The sequence below is a fragment of the Penaeus monodon genome, chromosome 18, assembly GCF_015228065.2.
Source record: "Penaeus monodon isolate SGIC_2016 chromosome 18, NSTDA_Pmon_1, whole genome shotgun sequence".
In the NCBI taxonomy this organism is placed as follows: domain Eukaryota; kingdom Metazoa; phylum Arthropoda; class Malacostraca; order Decapoda; family Penaeidae; genus Penaeus; species Penaeus monodon.
In genome coordinates this window covers 19005431-19026266 of record NC_051403.1, presented here as the reverse complement: position 1 = coordinate 19026266, position 20836 = coordinate 19005431, and the positions used below count along the sequence as shown (strand labels likewise).

At 52.3% G+C, this 20836-nt stretch overlaps 2 protein-coding genes across 2 annotated transcripts in view; both read right to left on the bottom strand.

Moving 5' to 3' along the window:
- Window positions 1-3066: 3066 nt before the first annotated feature.
- LOC119584313 (translation initiation factor IF-2-like) lies at window positions 3067-7275 on the bottom strand. The gene has a single exon (XM_037932858.1). It carries the CDS (start codon window positions 7199-7201, stop codon window positions 4916-4918), a length of 2286 nt encoding a protein of 761 aa, XP_037788786.1. The 5' UTR covers window positions 7202-7275; the 3' UTR covers window positions 3067-4915.
- Window positions 7276-7300: 25 nt separating this feature from the next.
- LOC119584659 (polycomb group protein Psc-like) overlaps window positions 7301-20836 on the bottom strand; it is a gene marked incomplete at its 3' end in the record, with an annotated part of 84469 nt that continues 70933 nt past the window's right edge. The window contains exons 2-6 of the mRNA XM_037933335.1: window positions 11795-12141; window positions 11357-11492; window positions 10371-10729; window positions 8551-8652; window positions 7301-8425 (exon numbers count right to left, since the gene is read on the bottom strand). Coding sequence (XP_037789263.1) covers window positions 7301-8425; window positions 8551-8652; window positions 10371-10729; window positions 11357-11492; window positions 11795-11971 — 1899 coding nt within the window. The remainder of the gene's footprint in view (window positions 8426-8550; window positions 8653-10370; window positions 10730-11356; window positions 11493-11794; window positions 12142-20836) is intronic.

The following is a 20836-nucleotide window of genomic DNA, read 5'->3' as shown; positions in this document are numbered from 1 at the left end:
ATTTCTACTATTTTGTGGTATGTTGTTCCAGATCTCGGGTCCTTCGGATTAGCATTTGCCTTGACCCTGATTCCGTGCATTAATGAAGAGAGTCACTCTGTATGGATTTATGAATGAGTATTTATGAATGAGTATGTGTCAAATTTACATTTTTGTTGAACTTTTAACCATTTTAATTTGTTGAAATGGGGGTTTGTGTGGTTATGTTAATTTATATTGCCTGCTGCCTATTGCGGTAAAGTTTTGTAGTTTTTGTGCATTTTGTATTTGAGTCTTGTTGGTTGAGCCCCATATGTTGGAATAGTAGTTAATAATACTGAGTGCAAAAGTAATTCTCGTTTCAGTGGGGATTTTGTTTTTGATGTGAGTTAAATACGTCAGTGTACCCATTACTGATTTGGTAAATGCTGTCCATGTTTGTCTCGAAAGTCATTATCCGTCTATGTGTACTCGTAGATTTGTAACGGAAATCCCTGGTTTAACAGAATAGCCTTCAAATTCTATGATTGTGGGGATTTGGGCTGTTTCGTCGACTGCCTATAAAGATGCATTGATTTTTATCAGGAATTAGTTTAAGGCCATTGTTGTCAAATAACACCTTTGCTTCTGAAAGAGTCTGTTGAGTATTTCTTATCAATTCATTTAAATTGCTTACAGGAGCAGCGAGAAAAAACTGAGTGTCATCGGCATATTGAGCAAGGAGACAGTTGGTTGCAGTGATTGCTAGATCGTTAATGAATATAGAGAACAAGATCGGGCCTAATATGGAGACTTGTGAGACACCGAAAGAAACTGGTTTCTTAGATGACATATTATTATGAATTTTGACTGACTGCGTTCTTGTGGATGAATCATTTCTGATCCAATCGTCAGTTCCATGAGTTTTTCATTTTGTTTAGCAGGATTTCAGGGCTGATACTGTCTATTGCCTTTGACAGATCCCACAGTGTGAGAAGGTATATTTGATTCTTGTCCATGTTATCATAAATTTTGGTTGTGATTCTTAATAAGGCTGTTTCATTTGATAGCTTACTTCTAAACCCTTGCTACGTTTCGGAAATAAGGTGATTGGATTCTAAGAATGTTGATAGTTGAATTGCAACATTTTTTCTTGTAGCACTTTAGATATCATTGGGAGTGGAGTTATATGACGATAATTGTTTATTTCTTCTGCATCTCCTGATTTGAAAATGGATGTTATGATACCATGTTTCCAAAGTGATTGGTAGCTACCGGTGACTATAAATGTGTTTATAATGACAGTTAAATAGAATGCAATTGCGGGTGAGCTTTCTTTGATTAATCGAAAAACGATGCTATCCACTCCTACAGCATTCGTTTCACGCAAGTGTTTTATTGTTAGGACTATTGTTTCCACTCCTATTGGCTGTGGTTTGAAAGCATTTGAGAGCCTCGTCCTAGTTCCAAGAAAACAACTGTCTGTTCGTAAGTGAGTCTACCGATATCAGCAAAATATTCGTTTAGATGTTCTATACTACTTAAGGAATCTGAGGAAGTGCTTGTGTGGTGTTTTTTGTTTGGTGCTAACGTTTTACACACTCACACTGTTTCCTTGGCGTCGTGTTTACAGTCATTGAACTTATTTTGAAAATGAGTTGTTTTTGCAGATTGGATTAATGTTTCAACATTTCTCTTTTGTGTTTATACTCAGCATGAAGGTTGATGTATGTTCTGTTTGTTCTGAGAGATTTAAGTGTTATTTCGGTCATGTAGAGCACTTTTGATGTTCACATTTACCCATGGAGCGGGGGAACGTCCAACAATTTTGATCTTAAGGGAGGCAGTGGCATCTATACTCTTTTTTAGCACGCTCGAGAGAATGTCTACTTGCCTGTTAACGTTATAGTAGTATAAGTAGGTGTACCAGTGATCGTAATAAAATAACAGCAACATCACAAGGACAATGACACACACACACACAAATGAATAAATAAATTACAAAAGAATAAAATAACGCGGAGAAAGTCGCCTCTGAGTGAAATTTTCATTCACTCAACGAATATTTTGTAATATCTCCATAATATCACCACGTACGTTTACGTCACCCACGCGCATTCATCACTTCCATTCCGTGTCACTCGGAAAAGACGCCTTTCTCGTTAGCAGCGACGTCTGGCCGGCCTAAGAATGATGATAATTATAGTTTTTTCCCTAATTGATAGTTGGGCCTTCGTAAACGAGCAAATTAGTAGCATTAGCGTAATTCTTTCATATTATGTACTTTACGAGAGACACTCGCTTCCGGCATGTTATGAAAATGGGTTGCTTGTCTTCGTTATTCTCGTGTCTTTTTATTTATGTTGGTTGTGTGGATCTTCTTGTTTGTTTTGTTTGTTTGTTCATGTTTTTTTTATTATTTGTTTATATAAGTTTTATCTATTTACTTTTTTTTCTCTCTCTCTCTTGGATAACGATTTTTCTTTTATTTCGTTCTCGTTCTCATTCTTATTCCATCTCTTTTTTCTCTCCCTCTCTCTCTCTCTCTCCCTCCCTTTCTTTCCTCCTATCTGCTCTTCCGCTGCCTCGTATATTCTTTCCACTCCATCTGATTACAGTTCCTCCTTTCAACTGGCTCCTTTATCTTATTTCATCTTTCCTTCACTTCTTCCCCTTCTTTTTTGTCTTTCACCCTTGTTTACCTAACCTCAGGCCTTCATAATTCTGTCTACGTTGGATTTTTTTTTTCGTTAGGCAATGTAGTATAATTTACCTTTATCGTTTTAGCAACTCTTGTTATTTTGTAGTTTTATCATTTTAAATATTATAATTTCATTTTAAATAGATCTATTTATAATCTTCATAATAATATTCTTATAATGTTTATTTTTATTACAACACATGCTCAGTACCATCATTACTACCATCAGTAATGGAATTATTATTAGTACTATCATGTTTTACACAGTCATATAAAAAATAAACGTTAAAATAAACTAATTTTCTTTATGTTTCGGATTTATAATTTCCAGTCTTCCTTATATGCATATCAATTATCAATTATTCAACACAAATTTGTAAAAAGGAAAGGTCAACAAAAAACAAGAATGTACTATAATTCGTGTATTTTATTAAAATTATCTACAAATCCCTCCATATATACAATAATATTTGGTTTCTTTCCCCCTTTAACGCTCCTCAAACACCCATTTCGTAAATCTCATCCCCTACCCCCCTCAAATTCACCCAAAAAAAAGTCTAACCAAAACACATATACAGCATATCTATTTACAGACAATTAAGACCCCCAGTTAAGAAGGCATCTGGAAATCTATTATACAAAAAAGAGGGGGGAGAATATTGACTAAGGAACACCGAACTGGTCATCTGTGAGGCCCAATTTATAAAATCACTTGGGGGGCCCCAATTTATAAAGCCACTTGAAGGTCCAGTTTGTAAAGTCACTTGAGGGCCCATTTTGTAAAGTCACTTGGGGGCCCAATCTATAAAATCACTTGAGGGCCCATTTTATAAAGCCACTTGGGGGGCTAATCTATAAACCACCTGAGGACCCAATTTATAGATCAATAGAGGATCCAATCTACAAAGTAACTTGTGGATCCAATTTATAATCTCACCTGAGGATCCAGCTCATAAAGCCTTTCTCTATAACTTAAGATACAGGTTTATATTGTTTGTATTTGTTTACTGGTTGGACACACGACTTAAAAACAATGTGTTTTACATGCGTGGGTCTGTGAGAGGAAGGAGGATCGGGGTTGGGGGTGGGGGGTTGTTATCAATCACATTTGCCTTTAAATCAAAGTGAAAAATATATATATATATAAATTTAATCTTTCTGTGCTACTTCAACAGCGCACTCCATAGTTTGTTAACTTCTAGAAACAGAAGAAGTAGAAAAAAAGAAAATAAATAAAAACGTGACTATCCTTTTTGGCTCCAACGTAAACTGATGATAATGATATGCATGAGCGCAAAGAATTTAGTTTCTTTAAGGTTGTTTTTTTTCACAGCATTTTCTCAGATATGTGTCGGAGTGTTTCACAAATTTTGGGAAGATATCATCATCTACCTTAAATCTCGATAGGTAAAATTTTTCCCCTTCTTTCTTTCTTCAAATATCTTTTTTTTTTCTTTTCTTTCTTTTTTTCTCTGAACTTTGTGTTCCATTCCTTTTGTCTACTTTTATCACACACATTTCACATTTAAAATGAATCAACTTTTTCTTATTTCTTCGTCGCCACACCTCACCACACGTCTGTCTGTGTTAGAAACCTTTAGCGTGGTGTGGCATAATTATCACCAACTCTCCTTTTCTACAAGATAATAAAACATAAATGATAATAAATACCAATTCTTAGTGGGTAATTTCCTACAAACACAAATTTCCGTCTCCTTTCTCCGTTTCTCCAACAACACCATAAATCCACATCACTTTCCTTGCACGAATTCAAAGAAAAAAAAAAGAGTATACAGGGTCCTCTCACTACTCCGTTAGTAGATCACGTAAAGAGTTTTGGATATAGAGTAAACGTAGTAGTAATTCGTATTGTGTTAGTCCCGCACGAAGGTCCATTCGACATCACTCGCTGCATGAGGAAGGCACTGGGATGTGGCACTGAATCTGAGGCCTTGGTGATAAAGTCCAAGACGGGATAAGAATTCACCTTTCTTTCTCTTTGCATTCGCTCCGCACTCTTGCCGGAACACCGCCATGCGCTCTTTCGCGTAACAACGTTCATAGGGCTACATGCAGGCACTCGCGCTCTGTGTTTCTATCGTTGCATAAGTCGACTCTGCGCCCAAGGGCACGGGCGGGCTGGCACTGGCCACAAACGCGCAGTCTCCCCGCCCCCTTCCCATCCTCTCTTCGTCCACCGGTTATCACTCGCTATTCCTCCTCGCACCTTCTGTAAAACTCTAGCGCCGCCCTTCCCTATCTCGAGTCGAAGAGCCTGGCCGAGGGGGCGGCGGAGGCGGGCGCGGCGGCCAGCGACCGCGTCAGGTGCTCCATCTTCAGGATGGACGACGACGTGTCCGGCAGGGGGCCCATGTCCTTCAGGGGCGAGTTGCCCGTCCCATGGCCGCCCTGCTTGCCCGCCCCCGGGCCGACCTGCTTGCCCATCGTGTACGCCTTGGACGAGTTGATTCCAGCCTTGACGAAGGAGGCCGAGGAGGTGGCGGCGGCGGAGGAGGCCGTCTTGGGGTGGTTGTTGTTGTTCCTCGCCTCGGACTGGTGGCGCACGAAGGACGGGTTCGGGATCTGCCTGACGGAGGCGTTGGCGGGGGACTTGGCCACGATGCGGCTGCTGGAGGCCGGCCGCTTGGTGATGGACACGGTGTTGGTGTTGCCGCCGCCCAGCTTGACCAGGCCGGGCACGGAGACGCCCTTCCCTGGCGCGGCGGACGCGGGCGTGGACGAGCTGCTGCTGGTGGCGCCGCCGGACGTGCTGGGGAGCTTGGTGATGGTGACCTCGGGCGTGGGGGACGAGATCGTGGGCGCGGCGGGGCTGGCGACGGCGCTGACGCGGCTGGTTTTGGATGAAGGCGACTTGGTGATGAGCGACGTGCTCTTGGTGCCCGAACCCGAGTGGGCGGTGGTCTTGTGCGCGCGCCCGTTGGTGAGCGGCGTCTGCGGCGCGGCCTTCGACGTGGGCGACAGGTCGATGGGCGTGGGCTCCAGCGGCCGCGGCAGCGTCTCCGAAACCATGTTGGCCAGGTTGAACTCGCGGATGCGGGCGGCCGCCTGGCTCAGCGTGATCAGATTGGTCATGGCCGCTACGTCGTTCAGCGTCGACGGGTCGCCGTACGCCGACGCCATGTACGCCGCCGCCGCCAGCGCCGGGGACATGAACCCGCCGCCCACGCTGCCGGGGTACATGTTTCCCCCGGGCGCCGCGGCAGCGCCGTACGCCTGCTGGCTGTTCACCTGGCTGCTCGGGACGCCCACGGTGCTGACGGGGGTGAGCATGGTGCTGGTGGGCGTGGTGGGCGTCGAGCTGCGCTGCTGCATCTGTTGTTGTTGTTGTTGTTGTTGTTGTTGTTGTTGTTGTTGTTGTTGTTGTTGTTGTTGTTGTTGTTGTTGTTGTTGCTGTTGCTGCTGCTGTTGCTGTTGTAATTGTTGTTGTTGCTGCTGCTGCTTGGCCAAGTTTTGAGCGATGCTCAGGATGGTGGGCGACCCCGCGCCGCCCCCGCGCCCTCGCCCGGGCGACTTGGGCGAGCCTTTCACGCCCGCTGGGGACTGCTGTGGTGTCTTGTTGGGCGGGGTTTTGGCACTGGGGTGGGTGGCGGGGTGCGGGGTGCGGGCCTGGGCGTTGGAGGCAGGGGGGCGGCCCATGCCCTGCTTGCTGCCGCTGCTGACGGAGGTGGGCGGGCCGGCTTTAGCCTGCAGCTGAGGCGCGCAGGTGGAGGTCGCGGGCGACGCGGTGACGGTGCTGGCGAACGACATCGCGGCGCCGGGCAGCGTCCTGGGCGAGGGCGTGGAGCGTGAGGCCGGCGGCGTGGCGGGCGGCTGCGGGGAGGGCGCCGAGCCGTCGTGCGAGGGCGTCTTGGGCGTGGCGGGACGCGGGGAGGCCGCAGGGGCGGCCGGGCGCTGGGACCCGCTGCCGTCCGCGAGTCTGGTAGCGCCCTGCGCCACGTGCGAGCGCTGCGTCTGCGCGCCCGACGACGGGGGCGGCGGCCGCGGGTGGACGGTGCCATTGGGCGTCTTGGTGGACACGGGCGTGCCGGAGGGGCGCACCGCGGCGGAGGCAGGACGCTGCATGGTAGCCATGCCCGGGGAAACGCCCTGCGGCCGCTGCGCTCCGGGTGAGGCCACGTGCCCCTGAGGGCGCTGTGCGGGCGACGCGCCTGCGGGCCGCGGGCCGCTGGCTGGCGGTCGCTGCGCGGCGGGGGCACCGGGGCGCGTGGGCGCGGCCGCGCCTGCGGGGGAAGGTGGCATGCCCGAGGGCCGCTGGGCTCCGGGGGTGCCGGGGCGCGGGGCCACAGCGCCACCGGGAGGGCGCTGTGCGGCAGGCGTGCCCGGGCGAAGGGCGGACGGCCCCGAAGGCCGCTGCGCCGCAGGGGCGGCTGTGCGCGGAGCGGAGGCGGTCGTCGGGGGCCGCGGCACGCCGGCCAGCGCGGGACGCGGAGTGCCGGGCGCTCCCGGGCGCTGCGCGGGGGCGGCAGCGGGGCCCACGGGGCGAGGGCCGCCGAGAGCACCTTGAGGCCGCTGGGGCGCCATGCCGCTGCCAGGGAGTCTCTGCGTAGCCGCCGGAGGGAAGCTCTGCGCCGCCGTCGTGGTGGCAGTGGCGGCGGAGGTGGTGGGTGGCGGCGGGGGGGCGGTCGCCGGGCCCTCCTGCGGGGCGGCGCCGGCCTCGCTCGCCCTGCCGTCGCCGGGGCGCTTGACGGACACCTTGGCCGTGTGGGGCCGGACGGGCGGGCCGCTGATGCTGATCAGGCGGCTCTGGACGCTGAGGCTGGCGGACACGGTGGGGCTGCCCCTGCCGGCGCCCGCCGGCGGCTGTGGCACCATCTTGGCGCTCGGCGCGGGGGGGCGGGGGTGCCGCGCCTCGCCCAGCCTCGGGCCGGGCGGCTTCATGTTGACCGCCGCGATGCGGGAGGCGTTGGGCGGCCGCCCGAGCCGCGGCCGCGTCGGGATGATGGGCTGCGGCACCTTGTTGGGCTGGGCCGGCGGCGGCTGCGGCTTGGTAGCGGCGTCGGCGATGCCGTTGACGAGGGGGCGGGCGGCCTGCGCTCGCCCGGGCACGGGGGCCGCGGCGCCGGGGGAGGCGGCGGTCGTGGTGTTGAGCCCGGCACTGGCGACGGCGGGCACGGGGGCGGCGCCAGGCGAGGCACTGGACGCGGCGTGCAGGGCCTTCGGGGGGTGCGGCAGGGCCACCCTGGGAGTGGTGGTGGCCGGCGTGGTGGTGGTGACAGCCGGGCGGCCCCGAGACGCCACGGGCGCCGACGTGAGGGCGGCGCCGACCACCTGGGCGGCCTGTGGCTTGGCGGCGGAGGACGTGGTGGCGACGACCGTCACCTGCTGTGGTGGCGTCGCGGCGCTCACGCTCGCAGGCGCGCAGCTCGGCGCCGCGACCGCCTTCTTCTCGGCGTCCGTCTTTGGCACCTCCTTCACGTCCGCCTCGGTCTCCATGGGCTCGTCGCCGCCCTGCTCCTGGACGCAGGGCGGCTTCGCGGGGACCTGCATGACGGAGGAGCCGGCGGGTGGGGTCTGGCTCACCTCCTGCGGCGCCTGCGTCCGGGGAAGCTTCGGCAACGGCGCTTCCGAGTCGGCGGCGGTGATGGCCCGCGTGCCATTGATCCTGGGCCGCTTGCGGGACTGCGGGATGGCCGTGACCGTGTAGAGGAGCCGCAGCGGCGCGTCCTCCGTCCACTTGTACATGTACACCACGTCGAGCAGCGTCAGCTCGCCCATCAGGCAGTCCTCGCCGTGCATGATGTCGACCTACACAGACGCAAAAGCAAAACTATCAGTAAACAAATACACAAACGAATCGCGGAAATAAACACAAACTCAACTTTTCACCCAAAAAAAAAAGAATCGGAGCCAAGATCTTGTCGGACACTCACCCTGTGCGTGGTGGGCAGAAGGCTGTACTTGAGGCGGATGAACTTCTCCAAGTGCGACACCTGCACCGCCGCCGGGCACCGCAGGTACCGCTTGTGCACCGCCTGCGAGGGGAAGAGAGGGGACACGGTGAGGGAGAGCGTGGCGGACGATGCCAGGCGAAAAGGGGATCAGGAGGACGATAATGACGCTCGCTGATTAACGTCTAAGGAGGAGGGAAGAAGGAGGGAAGGAGGAGAGGGGGAAGGGGAGGGAGGGGTGGAGGAAGAGCAGGAGGGGATGCGAGGAAGGAGAAGGAGGGACGGAGGGAGGAAGAGTGGAGGGGAGGGAGGAACAGCGGAGAATGAGAAAGGAAGAAAAAACAAGAGGGACGGAAAGGAATGAAACGAGGAGAAAGGAGAGGGAAATGAGTGGGAGGAGGGTAGGGTAAAAATGGAAGAGATGCAAGTGGAGGAAGAGGGAGAAGGGAAAGAGGAGAGGAGAAAGACGAGGAGCATATGGAAGAGAAGGAAGAAGAAGATGAGGAGGGAAAAAAGGAAGAGAAATAGGAGACAGGGAGAGGGTAAAGGAATACAGAAGACGCGGAAAAAAATAATAAAACCAAATTGTACCCCTCATTAGCACGCAAAACCAAAGTCTATTCTGCGATGTGCCAATTGTGGGATGAAGGGGGAGGGATGAAGGGGGAGGGAGGGAGGGAAGGATGGAGGGATTTGGGATTTTCATAAGTGTCTAATTATCTGCTTTTCTCCTTGCATACGGAACTTCAGAAAACAAGGGGAAAGAGAGACAGACAAAAGAGCGAAAGAGGGAGCAAGATAGAGAAGAGGAGGAGGAGGAGGACAGGCTCTCGAAAAACAGCGGCGAAGCACAATGCGCAAAAAGAGAGAGGAGAGAGAGAGAGAGAGAGAGAGAGAGAGAGAGAGAGAGAGAGAGAGAGAGAGAGAGAGAGAGAGAGAGAGAGAGAGAGAGAGAGAGAGAGAGAGACAGAGAGACAGAGACAGAGAGAGACAGAGACAGAGAGCCCGAAAGCCCCCTACCCCCAACCCCACCCCATACACACACATACACACATTATCATAAACAAATCGCTAAGTTGCCTGTCGCCTCAAACCAGCGCCGAGAGTTTCCCTTGGTTTTATTGCGTGCAATAAAGCCACGCAATATGTGAGCTGAATCCTTGATCGCCCCCCCCCCCCCGCTGCCTCCGCCTCCTCAACCTCGCCACGCCGCGGGAACCTGAAGAACCTCGCCAAATTTGTAGAGAATACTGCGGCCGCAGACAGAGGCAGAGGCAAAGAGAAAAGAGAGAGAGAAGAGGAGAGAGAGAGAGAGAGAGAGAGAGAGAGAGAGAGAGAGAGAGGGAGAGAGAGATAGAGAGAGAGAGGGAGGAGAGAGAGAGAGAGAGAGAGAGAGAGGGAGAGAGAGATGGCGAGAGAGAGAGATGGGCGAGAGAGGAGAGAAGATGGGAGAGAGAGAGAGATGGGAGAGAGAGAGAGAGAGAGAGAGAGAGAGAGAGCGAGAGACGAGAGAGAGGAGAGAGGAGAGGAGAGAGAGAGAGAAGAGAGAGAGAGAGAGAGAGATGAGAGAGAGAAAAGAGAGAGAGAGAGAAGCAGAGACAACAGACGAGAGAGAGAGAGCGAAGACGAAAGAGAGGAGACGATGAGAGATAGAGAAGAGACGAGTAGATGAAGAGAGACGGGGGAGAGAGAGAGGGGGGGGGGGGCGTGGGCAGGCACAAGCAAGCACCAACATACCAACAAACACACATCAAATCCAATCGCAATATCAATACACTCAAAAAAAGGGGGCTTTTCCTTACCTTCCCATTAACACCTTCTTTATCGTCCGTTTCTTCCTCCTCCTTCTTGACCAGCCCTTCCTTCACCAACTCCTTGTCCTCCACCAGCGCTATGGCCTGGCTCTTCTCCTCCTCCTGTTGCTGCTGCTCCACGCTCCCTCCTCCCCCTCCAGCTTCCTGCTTAGCGACGGGCTTGAGGTGCTGCCCATTGCTGAGTTTGAGGGGGGGCTTCAGCGCCTGCACGTGGGCCTGCACCTGAGCGTGGGTGGCGGAGGACGACGGGGGCGGCGACGGGAGGTACTCCAGCGACAGTGAGATCTGGTCGTCCACGTGGAAGAAGTGGCGCCGCTCGCGAAGGCTCTGCTCCGTCCGGTCGCCGCCTGCGGGGCCGGGAGACAGACAAAAGTGAGTCAGGCGTCAGGGCGAGAGATGCCACTACGGATGCCACCTTCGGCTGGCTCTAATGCCATTTCTATTATTGCAGTTACTATCAATACTACCTCTAGTACTATTACTTCTACTGATACTACCAGTATTACCACAATTATTACGATTTCTATTACTACAACTTCTATTACATATTACCATTACTACTTAAATAAACAAAAACCCAACCTATATCCCAGGACAAATACCAAGCCCCAGCAAAATGCACTGACCCACCCACCTGCCCACCGACGCCCTAAACCTCTCTCCCACCCACCCACCCACTCGACGCCCTAAAACTCCAACCTACCCACCGACTCACCCACCCAAACCCTCCCACCCACCCAATGGACGACCTAAACCTCCCTCCACCGACCCGCCCACCTACGACTTAAACCTCCCCCTGACGCCCTAAACTTCCATGCCTCCCACACACACACCCACCCGACGACCTCAATCTCCCACCAACCCACAAACCCACCCACCCATCCTCCCACCCACCGACGACCTAAGCCTCCCACTGACCAACCCACCGACCCACCGACGACCTGAAGCTCCCACCGACCCACGCCGTCACTCACCGGCCTCAGGATGCTCCTTGTAGAAGTGGTGGCGCCGCCGCGTCTCCGAGTGGAACAGGCCCGGCACCAGCTTGAACACCACGTCCTGCAGCGTTCGGTCCTCGCGAAGGGACAGCAGGGGCTTCGTCTTGTGTACCTGCAGGAGGCGGGGGAGGAGGAGGTGGAGGAAAGGAGAGGCGTTAGATACCACGGAGAAAACTGGGATGTTGCTGTGTGTGTATGGTATGTATGTATGGATGTGTGGACGTTTGTGTGTGTGTGTACTGTGAACTTACTACAGAAGACACACACACATGCATACACATACATACACATAAAAATATATTACGATAAAAATATAAATCCAGGAAGCAATGAAAATAAACATCATATAAAAAAAAAATAACAGAAAAAAGGTTAAAAGAAAAAAAGTTATCAGTAGAAACTCCGCGTCCTGACCTGCACATCGCAGATGGGGCAGAAGGAGGAGGTGTGCAGGTAGCGCACGATGCACGTCTTGCAGAAGGTGTGGAGGCACTCGATGATGGTGGTGGCGTCGACGAAGTAGCCGGAGCACAGCACGCACACCAGGTGGGCGTTGAGCTCCGTCAGCTTCACCCGCCGGAGGGGACTCATCACGACGGGCGGAAGGAACTCTCGCCACGCCCCTTGACTTCTACGCCCTCGCCCGAACCCACGCCCACCCGCCCCGGTCTCGGTCCCGCCTCAATGATGGTGTCTCGGCGATCAGGTCCCGCGCTCAGCGACGTCGCATGCTGGCGTGGAGCTGCGCCCATGTAAAGGCTCTGGGGGGGAGAGAACAGCAAAGGTTAGATCATTGGAAATGTTTTTTATCATTATATACTTATTTATTATTATATTTATCATTTTCCTCCTTTTTTTTTTTTTTTTTTTGGGGGGAAATTATGTTTGGTGTAGAAGAAGAGTACGTACTAGAGAAGATACTAGAATGATCGCCATTTTTTAGATATTCATGATCATTTTCACCGCACTGCCAATTCACTTGTTAATTTTTAAAAATAACATTTTGCAATAATACATACTACGCTAACAATTACACCGCCACAAGAAGAAATCAATATGCAAAAGAAGTCACGATTAAAAGGAATGCACATAAATAAATAAATAAAAGGAAATTATGCAACCTAACACGCTTTAATACGCCAATACCAACGATCCCACATCGCACAACCGCAGCGCCACGATAATAATAACAATAACAACAACAATAATAATAATATCGACGATAAAAAAGAGGAAAACAGAAAGAAAGAAAAGCAATCAAAACAGCAAACGTTAATCCTATCCAGCGCTAATCCTACGCAGTCACTCGACACCAACGTTAATCCGGGTCTCATCCGTCTGAAAGCAATCACCGGTCGCAAGTAGGCACTGCCGTAAGCAAACACCGGCGACAAGCGAGCACCGGTCTCAATTAAGCACAAGTCAAACACAACCAAACACCGTCGCAAGCAAGCACAGGCCACAATCAAGCAGTGTCGCAAGCAAACACCCGCGACAAGCAAGCAGCGGTCCAACTCAAACACCGGTCACAAGCAAACACTGGTCACAGATGAGCATCGGTCGCAATAAAGCGCTGGTCGCAAGCACACCGGGTCTCCATCGTTAACCGCCCATGTCATTTGCATCGATAATGCACCTCCAACCCCCCCCCCCCCTCTCCGTCGCCACTCCCTGTCTCCCTGGGCGGCGCAATGTTTGGGTTTCTTTCCTTGAGGATTAGGGAAAACAGGGAGGGAAAGAGAGGAGGGAAGGAGGGGGGAAGGGGGGAGGGAAAGAGAGGAGGGAAGGAGGGGGGAAGGGAGGGAAAGGGGAGAGTGAGTGAGTGAATGAGTGAGAGAGAGAGAAGAGGAAAAAAAGTGAGACATGCCTTGACGATAAAAAAGAAAAGGCGGCAGAGAATAAGAACAAAAAAGGACGGAGGGAAAATTTGGATATCGGATGCGGGTCGGGACCAACCCCCCCTTTCCCCCTCCCCGTCCCCGCCTTTGGGGTCTCAAGGAGCTTGCCATAACCATTACCTCCTCCTGCTCCTCCCTACACATTCCCCCTAAGGTGGTAAAGAGGGGGGGAGGGGGAGGAGAGAGAGAGAGGGGGTGAAGGGAGGGAGAGAGAGTGAGGGTGAAGGGAGGGAGAGTGAGAGGGGGTGAAGGGAGGAGGAGAGAGAGAGGGGGGAAGGGAGGAGGAGAGAGAGAGGGGGGAGGGGGAGGAGAGGGAGGGAGGGAGGGAGGGAGGGTAGGGAAGGGAATGAAGGAAGGAAGAACCGGAGGGGGGAAGGGAGGGAGGGGATGGGACATGGGGTCGCTGGGGTGTGGTGGTGGGTTAGGGTGGGTCATGGGGGGAAGGGGAGGGGGGAGGAGAAAGGTACCGTCGTTACCACCACCATCGCCTAGGGCTATGATCCCCCCACCCCCTTTCCCCGCCCTCTCTCCGTCTGTCCCTATCCCTGCCTTTGCCTCTCTCTCTCTCTCTCTCTCTCTCTCTCTCTCTCTCTCTCTCTCTCTCTATCTCTCCACCATTTTACAGTTTCGTCTTCCTCATCTTCTCTCCTTTAACTTTATCTCTTTTTCCTTTCCCTCTTTCTTCTTCCTCTTCTCTTCCCATGATTTCCCTCCTCTTCTTTCTTCTATCTCTTCTCCTCCTCCTACCCTACGACCTACGGCCACAAACCATCCCCAATACACACAAAAGAAGAAGAAGAAGAAGAAGAAGAAGAAGAAGAAGAAGAAGAAGAAGAAGAAGAAGAAGTAAAGTAGCAGAAGACGACGACGAAGAAGACAAAAGAGGAAGAGATAGAATAAGAAAAGCGAAGAAGAAGAAGAAAGAAGAAGAAGAGGTAGAAGAAGAAAAGCGAAGAAGAAGAAGAAGAAGAGGTAGAAGAAGAAAAGCGAAGAAGAAGAAGAGGTAGAAGAAGAAAAGCGTAAGATTTCCACCAGCGCGTAATGTCGTCGATCCTGACTTCCAGCGACCCCCAAGACGACTCCCCGCCCCCCCACCTACCCCTACCACCTGCCAAAAAGACGACCCGAACCAGACGAAGACGGAGCACTCTCTACCCTTCCCCTTCCCCTTCCCATAACAGCCCCTTCACTCCCCTCCCCCTTACCCTATCCCTACCTCTACCCTCTCCTCTCCTCCCCTTACCCTACCATACCTTATCCTTACCTTCTCCTCCCCTCCACCTCCCTCTCCCACCCCGTTCACCCCCCCCCACCCCCGCCACCTCACCCTGTCCTGCACCTGCCCCCTACCTCCTCCCTCTCCCGCCTTTACCCCAACCCTCATCCACCCTCACCCCACCACACCCCCCTCAATCCACCCTCGTCCCACCCACCACCCCATCCCCTAACCCACCTCCTCTCCCACCCACCACCCCATCCCCAAACCCACCTCCTCTCCCGCCCACCACCCCATCCCCTAACCCACACCCCTCTCCCGCCCACCACCCCATCCCCCACCCAGACCTCCCCCTCCCGCCCCCACCCACCCGGGCGAGGTCCACCACCGGCAAAACAGGCAGGCAGGGTGGCCTTCCCGGGCAGATCATAATGATGGCGGTTCTTCACAAGCTCCTCTCTACTCTCTCATTAGGGGGGCCCGGGGAGAGGAAGAGGGAGAGGGAGAGATGGAGGGGGAGGGAGAGAGAGGAGAAGAGGATGAGGGTGATGGAGAGAGAAAGAGAGAGAGAGGGGGGGGAGAATAACTTCGAGGTAGAGAAAGGCAGATAAAAGGAGAAACTGTGAGAGAGAGAGAGAGAGAGAGAGGAGAGAGAGAGAGAGAGGAGAGAGAGAGAGAAGGGGGGGGTAAAAAAAAGACAGAAGATGAGACAAGCGATAAAAAAATGAGGACCTACTTCCTGCTCCTTTCGGCAGGGCTTGGGGCAGAGTGGAGGAGAAGAGGAGAGAGAGAGAGAGAGAGAGAGGAGAGAGAGAGAGAGAGAGAGAGAGAGAGAGAGAGAGAGAGAGAGAGGAGAGAGAGAGAGAGAGAGAAGAGAAGGGGGGGGGTAAAAAAAAGACAGAAGATGAGACAAGCGATAAAAAAAATGAGGACCTACTTTCCTGCCTCCTTTCGGCCAGGGCTTGGGGCAGAGTGGAGAGAGAGAGAGAGAGAGAGAGAGAGAGAGAGAGAGAGAGAGAGAGAGAGAGAGAGAGAGAGAGAGTGTGTGTGTGTGTGTGTGTGTGTGTGTGTGTGTGTGTGTGTGTGGTGTGTGTGTGTGTGTGTGTGCATGTGTATGTGTGTGTGTGTGCATGTGTGTGTGTGTGTGTGTGTGTGTGTGTGTGTGTGTGTGTGTGCGTGCGTGCGTGTGTGTGTTCCTCCGTGATTGCATTTACGCTTATGTTCGTGTATGTGCGTATCTGTCAGCGTAAGTGTATGTGCACATGCATGTATATGTACGTGTGTGCGTCCCTGTGTGCATGTATCATACCACAAAGACAAGAGCCATCAATCAATACGATCCGAAGCGGAATGGGCGGGGAAGGGGGCGGAACACAGGGAGTGGGGGCAGCCGCCACTGATCGATTTCCTGTGGTAAACATCCCAGGTCGAGCGAGGGGAGGGAAAGAGGGAAGAGAGGAAGGGGAGAGGGAAGGAGGGAAGAGAGAGAGGGAAGGAGGGAAGAGAGAGAGGGAAGGAGGGAGGGAGGGAGGGAGGGAGGGAGGGAGGGAGAGAGGGAGAGGAAGAGGAGAGGAAGAGGAAGAGGAAGAGGAAGAGGAAGAGGAAGAGAGAGAGAGAGAGAGAGAGAGAGAGAGGGAAAGACCCGCCTACATCAACCCCCTGTCTGCCCCCCCCCCCCACTCACCGTCCCTTCCCCCATTCATAATCCGGGATGCGAGGGGGGTGAGGGTGGAGGGTGGGGGGGGAGGGAAGGGGGTTCCGGGTGCCCAGGTCGCGGGTGTAATAAACCGTGAATAATGAAATAGAAGGACAGAAACATGTACACGCAACGCACGCAAGTATCTACGGATTTTGTCTCTCCACTCAAAACGAACGCGCATGTGTAAACCCTCCCCCCCCCCAGATCCCCCCGAACACCAATAAACAAACGCACAAACAAATACAAATCGAGACATTAAATTTTTAAAAATGCATCCAGATCATCAAACAAACAAGACACAAATACACGGAAACAAAGGCGGCAAAACAAAACAAAAATAACGCACCGGCACCTCAAGCCTACAGAAACCACGTGGGTGACGAGGGAGGGAGTGGGAGGGAGAGGGGGAGGAAGAGGGGAGATGGAGGGAGAGGGAGGGGGGCGGAGAGGGCGCGCACACCCCTACCTGAGACCGCTAAAGGTGCGAGATAAAGGTGGCAAACATCAATACAAGCCAGTGCGTACGGCTGAGGTGGGGGTGGGGGTTGGGGGGAGGGGAGGTTAGAGAGGGAAGAGGGGGAGGTTAGGGAGGGAAAGAGGGGAAGTTTCGGGCGGGGAGAGGGGGAGATAGGAGGGACGAGAGAAGGGTAAGAGTGCGAGGTTATAAGGGAGGTAGAGGGGAAGGTGAGAGGGGGAAGTGAGAGAGGAAAACGAATACGAAGGGAGAGAGAGTAAGAAAAGAGAGAGGAGGGCCAGAAAGAGGAATGGGCGGATATGAGAAAGAGGCTGAACTCCCTACTCCCCCCCACCCCCACCCCTAATTGCATTTGTCTCGTTCTGCTGTAGCAAAAATAAAGCAAAAGAATACGTCTATCAGATGGAAATCAGCCCCAGGCCAATGCAGACACACTGACGCTGTTTCTCATCTGCTCTGCATCTGGGCAAAGGCTTCCTCTGCCCTTCATAGTTACATTAAGCCGCCCGCATTGTACTGATCCACGTAATGGCGCGGGGCATATACCTTTGCAATATAACCCAGCGAAACACAAGTACACATGGATACTCATACATACATACGAACATACATACGTACATGCACATGGACACGCACACAGACACACATGCATGCATGCACACACACACACACACACACACACACACACACACACACACACACACACACACACATATCTCCATCTCCCTATCTAACTATTCGTCCACATAAATCACCTACGAAGGAGATAATACAGCAAACCCCAAAGCAAATTGCCAATCTATTCTCACCCGTCACCCTCAGCTCCCCTCTCCCCTCTCCCCCTTCCCCCCTCGCTTCCTAATCCCCTCAACAGACCAGACGCCTCCGCCCCCCCCCCCTTACCCTCCCTTTCCTTTCCTTTCCTTTGCTCTGCTTTCTCTTCCTTTCCCTCCTCTCTTCCCTTTTCCTTCTCCTCCTTCTCTTCCTCCCTTTCTAACTTCGAAACAAAATCTTTAAATTTATAAACTTTTGCCGTCCTTCCCTTCTTCCTCTTTCTCTTCCTCCTCCTCCTCCTCCCCGTCTTCTTATTCTCCCTCTCCCCCTCTCCCTCCTCCAATCGGCGACACCCTTATCCCCTCCACCCCCCCTCCACCCTCTCCAGACCATCCCCACCACGCTTTCCCGTCGAATCAATACCCTCCCTCCTCCCTTTCTCCCCCTCTCCTCCAATTCCCCTTACCCATTTCCCATTCCCTCCTCCCTCTCTTCCCCCCTTCTCCCCTTCCTCACCCTTACCCCAATACCCTCACCATCTCCCTCTCCCTCTCCCCCCATATCCCCCTCTCCCCGCCATCTTCACCCATTTCTTATTCCACTCTCACTCTCACTCTCCCTCACCCTCCTCCTTCTCCCCCCTCCCCCCTACACGCCTCTACCGCCCCAAGCCGGAATCCTTTCTTTCTAATTAAACCCCCTTTAGTCTCGGCGTTTGGGCACGAAAGGGAAAAACAACAATAAAAGAAAATAATAGAGGAGGAGGTGGAGGTTGAGGTGGAGGTGTGGTGGTGGTGGATGTGGTGGTGGTACAGAAATGATGATAATAACAGTATAGATAATGAAGATAATAATAATGATGATAATAATAACAACAACAATATTACAACAATAATGGTAACAATAACTAAAGCAGCAACAACAAAACAACAACAACAATAACAATAAATGAAAAAGTAAACCCTTAAATTAACAAACAAACAAACACAAACGCAAGTTGAAACAAATAATAAAGAAAGAACAATAATCATACATTTTCCATAATAAAAATCTCGAGAGACATTTCTTTAATCATCTTTTTTATTCTTCTGTCGAGAGAGAGATAAAGAAAGCGAGGGGAAGAGAAGAAATAAGGGGGAGGACAAAATAGAATAACAGAGGGAAGGCAGGGGGAAGGGAGAAAGGGGGAGACGTGAGTGAGTGAGAGAGTGAGTGAGTGAGTGAAGGAGAGAGAGAGAGAGAGAGAGAGAGAGAGAGAGAGGAGAGAGAGGAGAGAGAGAGAGGAGAGAGAGAGGGGAGAGAGAGAGAGAGAGAAGAGAGAGAGAGAGAAATAAAACTCGCAGAGAGACACTAAGAAAAAATACCTCCCCAAATCACACGTACTCACCCCCCCCCAAAAAAACCCAAAAAAAAAAAAAAAAAAAAAAAATCGGGGTCACCACCATCCCGCCAAGCTGACCTCTGACCTCTGACCCCGAAAGAATGAACAGCGGTCCCGGGGTAATGAAAAGCCAGAGTTTGTTTACTCGTTGTTTCATATCCACGAGTGTGTAGAGGGGGGAGGGGGAGGGGGAGGGGGGAAGGAGGAGTAGGAGGAGGAGGAGGAGGAGGAGGAGAAGGAGGAGGAAGAGAAGGAAAAGAAGGAGGAGGAAGAGAAGGAGGAGAAGGAGGAGGTAGGGGAATGGGAAGGAAGAGGAGGGGGAGGAAGAGAGAGAGAGAGAGAGAGAGAGAGAGAGAGAGAGAGAGAGAGAGAGAGAGAGAGAGAGAGAGAGAGAGAGAGGACGAAGAGGAGATAGAGAGGGAGGAGGAGGAGCAGGAGGGGGGAGGGTGCCTTCCAAAAACAGTAGGGGGGGGGAGGATGGTATCTATGCGGTTTCCTAATTAGCGTTTCATCTGTGCGTGTTTGTTTGTTTTCTAATTAGTAGTTTTTCTATTCTTAAGGATATTCATGTATATCTGTGTGCGTACATGAAGACTGCGCAGTCATATAATTATGCACATCTATTTATGCAGTTTGTGTAAGGTTTCCATATACATATACAGATTAACACATAGACTGCATGCATAAAACAGACAAACAGACACAAAGACACACTCACTCACTCACTCACTCACTCATTCACTCTCTCTCTCTCTCTTCTCTCTCTCTTCTCTCTCCCCTCTCTCTCTCTCTCTCTCTCTTTTCCCCCTCTCTCTATTCTCTCTCATCTGTGTGGTGTGGGGGTGTGTTTTGGGTGGTGTGTGTGGGTTGTGTGTGTGGGTGGTGTGTGTGTGTGTGTGTGTGTGTGTGTGTGTGCATGCGCGTGCTTGCAAGTGTGCGTGCGTGCGTGTGCGCGTGCGTGTGACAAGCGAAGAGAGACCGAGAAACTGAGAAAACAATCTCCCTCCATCACCGGCCTCATGAGCACCTGGCGGGGAAGGGCCTGATTAAGGGACCTGATAGCAGTGCTGGCGGCCGGAGACACACACACACACGCACACCTGCAGACGGACTCGCATACGCACCCGTTTACACATGCACGGACGCAACTGCACACATGCACCCATACAAACAGACGCAAACTAAATTGAACATAAACGTGTGAATACAATGCATACGAAGAAAGGAAGGAAGAAAGACAGGAAGGAAGAAAGACAGGAAGGGAGGGAGAGCGAGAGGGAAGGACGTGGAGGATGAGAAATAAAGGGAGAGCGAGATGAAGAGGAACGGAAAGGGAGAAGTTTAGAGGAGGGAGAAATGAAGAGGGACGGAGAGGGAGAAGTTAAGAGAAGGGAGAAACCAATGACTAGGGAGAAATCGGGTAGACTGCATCGGGGGGAGGGGTGGGGGATGAGGAAAAGGAGGAGGTGGGGGGGGGGTTATCAAGCAGAAAAGGTAACACGACAGCGCTCGTCAGCATGAAGTGACAACTCACTGAATGTCATGTGAACAACATTGGCGAAGGAAGGGAATTCAAACCACATGGCGCGAGGGGGGAGGGGGGAGGGGGAAGGGAAGGGGGGGGGGCAAATCCCATGGCCAGGGAGGGGCGACGTGTCATGAGCGCACCTGTTTCGGTACATCTGTTTCCGCAGCTTGAGAGAATGACCATTTATAGTGGGAGCTGTCCGTGGTGGGGTGTGGGGTGTGGTGGGTGTGTGTGGGGTGGTGTTGTTGTGGTGTGTGTGGTGTGTGTGGGTGTGTGGTGTGAGTGGTGTGGTGTGTGGTGTGGTGCGTGTGTTGGTCGTGCGGGAGCGCGCGCGCGCGTGGTGTCGCGCGAGTGTGTGTGTGAGAGAGAGAGAAATGTCCGTGTGCATGTGTAGGCCTATCTATGCAGCATGTGCATATCTTTCCGGTAAATCATAACTAATGTTCTTATCGCCGTATAAAAAATGGGCAACAGAAGGGCAAAAA

Coding starts and splice junctions, on each gene's coding strand:
- LOC119584313 (XM_037932858.1), bottom strand. CDS start 7,201: ATGGCGCCCCAGCGGCCTCAAGGTGCTCTCGGCGGCCCTCGCCCCGTG.